General features: G+C 35.0%; 1 protein-coding gene across 1 annotated transcript; it reads left to right on the top strand.

Annotated features, from left to right (window-relative positions):
- The first annotated feature begins 826 nt into the window (after positions 1–826).
- Positions 827–4,972, top strand: LOC132746274 (uncharacterized). The gene has a single exon (XM_060735378.1). It carries the CDS (start codon positions 1,422–1,424, stop codon positions 3,264–3,266), a length of 1,845 nt encoding a protein of 614 aa, XP_060591361.1. The 5' UTR covers positions 827–1,421; the 3' UTR covers positions 3,267–4,972.
- Positions 4,973–5,692: the final 720 nt, after the last annotated feature.

Below are 5,692 nucleotides of genomic sequence, written 5' to 3'. Positions count from 1 at the left end.
TAAATGATGATGCAGATACGTTAACAAAATACGTTTACTTATAACAGTTATCATTTTATTTGTCACCCTATATAGCATTCCGTTGAAATAACGCCACTATTAAGATAACGCCCCCTGTAGATAACGCCCCTTGGAGATAATGTTCCCTTGAGAAAATGAAATCCCCACCCCTCAAAATAACACGTTTTTCAGACCCCCCCCCCCCCTCCTTAATATTAGACTCCCATGAGATAAGGTCTCATTATGATCAGAAAAGTCAAACTTGAGATAACATTTCTTAAAATTACACCCCCTTAGGATAACGCGCTCCTTTAGATAACACCCCTAAGATAATGTCTCCTTGTAACAGCCCATGTATCTCTGCGCATGCGTGCAGTTGGTTATACCATTTATATAGATGATCTAAATGATCAATAAAGGACCGCTAGTCGGCTTGTTTAGCCACTTAAAACTTTAAACAAAGTTAAACACATTTATTGATTTAAATGAATTGCAAATAATACTTTAGATAACGAGTTTAAACATTTGTTATTAAGCATTGTGCAATTCGGTCAAATTCTCTTTATTTTTGTGTAATTCAATATAAAAGTTTGATCTTTGTGTTTAAAATAGTTACATTTTTACCAATATCTTACAAAGATTGAACAAAAAAACGTTAAAATTCAATGTTTCATATTATGAGTATATATAAATCATTTTAACTGTGAAAAATTCGATACCATTATCGAGTACCCAAAGCGTTGTAATGTAATACAAAAGGGAATAGTGTGAATAAACAAAGACAATTGCGTTGAATGCCCCCACCAGGCTACGGGTTAAATAGCTTCTAATAATTGTTTTATATTTGTCTTTAAAATCGTTAAAATCCCGACTGATTATTTTAAATCGAGTGCCAAATGTAAAGTCAATATGTTGTATTCACCTCAAGTTGGTTTAATCACGTATTTCATGTAATTGTCAACGTTAGCGCTTCGTTGTGATAATCCACTCGTCGTGAAAAATGTATGGAGGCTTAAAGTTTATTTATTGAATTATGAATTATTAGTTTTACCTGCTGAGGTTAAATGCGTATGGGTATGGATTCTCAAGTTTCATTTAACGCTTTAAATCGATGAAAGAATTACTCTATGTCAAACATGAAAGACGGTGTTAAATTTAACGCCTTATCCATAGAATATGGACGTGCAATTCGGAATTAATAATAGTTTCTCAACGAGCTTTTTTCAAATGCGGGTTATTAATTCAAATGCATGATTTAACTACGGACTTAAGATACCGCTTTAATTCTACGGGACTCTATTCAAGGTTGCAGACAATCAGTGTATTGTAATTCATTGACAAAATATTTAGTTTTGAAAATATTGAGAAAAAGATCTAAATGAAAGAATAAATGTTGAGACATTCATTGAGTTCGACGAGCCATGACTATGAAATCGTTGACAACTAACGACACTGTGAGGTCGTCATTACATAGACCGCGAGTTTCGTTTAACGTGGAGGTAAATACACAAGGTGACGACATGGGATCTGTCAAAGATGCTGATCCTTTACCTATTGTGGAATTAAAACCTTTCGTTCAAAAAGTATGGAGAAGGGAAAAGAGTTTTGCCAGTACCTGGGAAAGGAGCCCAAGTGTAGCAACCATCAAATCGGAAAAATCAGAATCTAATGTGAGTAAAACGCGGGACAGTGAAACTATGTCAACAATAACGTTAGACACAGGCGTCGACGATGTTTCTTCGTCACCGCCGCCCAAAACGTCACATTCTTTACCGTCAAGGTTAACGGAACGCTTTCTTACAGTTTACGTTAATGCGTTCGAAGACTTTGATACTCAAAAGGAACATTTTCATAAAATTGTTGCAGAGTCGGGTTTTAAGGGCAGAACTAGGTTACATCCAGTGGTTGATTCGAAAATGAAAAAGCAACCCGAACATACGATAAACATAATTCCAGGATTTATAACACGTGACGATAGGACTAAGACGACGCTGTGTGAGATTTCAGATGGTGACTGTACAAATCGTTTTTACAGTTTCAATCCAAAAGCGATAGGCCCAGACGAAATACGTAAACAACAGTTGTTGCGTGTATCCGGTGAAACAATTGACCACAACAAACGATCAACTCCTCAAAATTCGTCTCCAACACCAAGCAAAATCATTAACGGATCGTGGCATGGGTCAAACGTGCGTCATGGTAGTCCTGCCAGTATGCTGTACCACAACAAAAGAGGTCATAGGTCGAAACGCACGAAGACTCCGCTATATGACCACTTAGATAGAACGGGTACTCTTCCTTCGTTGTCAATAAATTCAACAAGTCTTAAAAGGAGATCACCTAAAAAGGTTTATGATAATAATAGTGAAGATTATGTGGACTATTCTGACGCTTATGAGCCTGAGATGAAACATAATGTAGGTGGTATTGAAAACTCTCTTGTAGTGTTAAGCAAGCATGGCTCACCAACAAAAGTTGAAAGACAAATTTCGTTTGAACTTGAAAGTAATTTAAGCAGATTTAGAAAATTAAAAGACTATTCCCCATTCGAAATCAACCCTTCGGAACTAGCAAAATATTACCCACCACCAACTTTCAACATGACTCAGGGTGAGGCTCGAATACGACAAGCCATGCAATCCAACGCTTCAAAGATAAAACAGAGAAAGTTACGTGGAGGCCGCAACGGGTATGGTTCATCTTTTAGCACTTCTTTTAGTGAAATGCACAATGACCAATATACACACGGAATTCTGAAAAACTCATTTAATCGAATCGATCATATTGACTCATTTGACAATATGTACAATCCGTATAATAGAGCGTCTGTACAGGAATTCACGCCAAACGAAGAACCGAGCGTTCCTTACGACACGCCTCGTTCTCGCCTTGATTCCAGACATAGTTCAAAGGTGTTAAACGCCAATGTTCAAGAAAAGAAAGAACAAGTGGCCGTGAAAGAAGTTATTCAAAAGGAAACAAAATTAGCCTCAGAATCGGAAATACGGTCGTCTGCTACTCAAGCGCCACCACCGGAAGTAGAACATAATGTTAAAGAAGGAAATGACGTGGTTATTAAAGAAGATGTAGATACAAAAACAGTAGAGTCTGTGATAAAAGACGAGAACAAAATCACGAAAGAGACTGCAGAAATTAAGTCAGTAAAAATGAAAACTGCACAACCATCTGTAAAACAGATTGACGCGAGTGGTCGAACATTTATAACTTCAGACAGTATCCCACAAATGGGCATGGTAACTAGTTGATAAATTGTTATTTGTCTTTATAATATGAACATTTAAAGTCTTTCTAATGATGAAACACTATGAGTAATCAAAATCGTTTAGAAACAAAACAAGAAATGCTTACGAAATTTGTATCACAAATGCATACTATGTTAGCCCGATTATTTATTTTACTGTATATTCACGGTCTTTATAAAGTTTACAAATGGACTGAAGTTGAATGTAAGACAAATTACGTATTAGTAATTCATACAGAAACCAGATATGTTCTTTGGAAATGAAAACAACATCTTATCATGTGCACTTCATGTAAATCAATGGAATAATTTGTCATAAATATTGTTCCAAAAGTCAATAAATTGACATCAAGTCCTCCATTTCCTTGTTTGATACCAAAACAAACAACATTCACGAGTCTGGGAAAGATTGGCATTTTGTGTTCAATATGTCATAAGCGTTCCACGTATGACCGGTTTCATTAAGATTACGTTCGATAAAAAGGGTGATCATCCGAAAGTGTTCATAGATGGAGGAAAGCGTTAAAGCAGACGTTATTGGTAAATTTTACTAAGAAAAAGGGATGGGGGAAAGGCTCATATTTAAATATTTTATTTGTTTGATACATCCTAGTTTTTGTTCATTATACATGATATAAATGTACAACCATTTTGTTTATGTTTTATACCGTTTGAAGTGAAATTATTCTTGTTATAGCTGTTACTTATCCAAATAAAAGAATATGAAAAATAAGTCAATTCTCTTTACGAGTAAAGTGGGTACTTATTGGTTATTAATCGATTTAAACCTGCATGAAATATATATGTACATTTGTTAAAATACCCTGAAAAAGGAATTTCTTCGATGTGGTATATATTAAACAAATTTCTTTGCGATAAAAAATTATGATTTATTTGTTGGAAAGTTTTCATAAAGCAGGTATAAATCAACGATTTTGGAACTAATAAAGTTTGTTTGATCTGGAAATATTGTCTCTCAACGTGATCAGAAAGTGTATTATTTACTTTTGATTTTCATTAACTACACCGTAAATCATTAAATATTGCAACCATTAAAGTATATAGTGTTTACACATGATCCTATCTTGTGATAAGAGATATCACATTTCTATCTGATCATGACATTAAATTCAATTTCCAATGTCCTTAACCAGTTCGTGTGCGTTTTGTGTTTATTCAATGGATTTCGGTATATACCGGTATTTATGGCCTGAAATTTAAACACCGTTGCTAAAGCCGTTTCGGGTATTTGTATAATTAAATAATGTGCCATGGTCTATAATAGGCAGTATATCTGATTGTCTAATATATTATCGTCGATATTAAATGCCCAGACTTTTAAAAGTCAATGACACCTATATTGACTATCTGTCAATACATTAAATTGTTCGCAATGGATTATTAAGCGTATTGATAGGGTTCATAAGGTATCCGGTTACGGCACCGTTTATCCATACAATAAACGCACGGTTTTGAAAAAAAATCTTTAACATTCGATACACTAGCGCTAATTTCAATATTTGCCTAGTATTTGTTAAAATAGATATAAATAGCAAGTGTATGAATTCATTTTATTTAATAATCAGTATAACAAATACAACAGCTTTTTGACAATTTATGATAATAGTATTTGCTTATAGAAAACACCACGAACACCTACTGCGATAAATATCTGAAATAGAAATGTCCATCATTTAATTTATCCCTTAAGCATGTTAAGGTGAAATTCTTAAATTTATACCGTGCAGACTCTGATAAAACGGCACGGAGGTACCGGCTGATCTTAGTTTGCACTTGCAACACGGGCAGATAAGTCGCAGATAAGTTGCGTACTATACAATGGCATGCTTTCGCCGTTATGAATAAAGTTGTAGATTCATAGTTACGGGTGTAATGGCATAAAATTCCATGGCAAGTTTTGTTAGGTTCCCTCTGGTCGGCTTTTCCGCGCTGAATTGCATTGGAGGGCTGAGCTAAATTCTAGCTGAAAAGATATTTTACTTTAGTATATGAACAGTCACAATACAATACCCCATAATGATAAATACTGTAAACAGTGTTATAAATTTCAGAGATGCAAATTACTTTTAAGTGAGTATGGTTTCTTCTTCTTCTTCTTCTTCTTCTGTTTGTTTTTCTCTTTTTATTTATGCTTGTACAAGGACTCGGACTTTTTATGTGGGGAAGCCCTCCTCTTACTTTACGCATCTGTGGGGGTTCTATTCAGGTGCCGGTTCGAAGTTGATGTAATGCGCAGAGGTGCACCTGAGGTCTTTCTCCACAAGTTAGTCGGAAAAGTTGCCACGTGACCATTAAAAAGTGTCGGTTAGTGTTTAAATCCTATCAAAAAATGTACAATCGTTTTTCAATAGTAACCTTCGGTGAACCACGTACAGTGTAACCTCTGTAATGCAGCCATATGTAAAATAA

This window comes from Ruditapes philippinarum, unplaced genomic scaffold, assembly GCF_026571515.1.
Source record: "Ruditapes philippinarum isolate M1 unplaced genomic scaffold, ASM2657151v2 ctg2924_1_1_1_1, whole genome shotgun sequence".
NCBI lineage: Eukaryota > Metazoa > Mollusca > Bivalvia > Venerida > Veneridae > Ruditapes > Ruditapes philippinarum.
The sequence above is the reverse complement of the archived record's forward strand: the minus strand, read 5'-3'. Positions and strand labels throughout refer to the sequence as shown.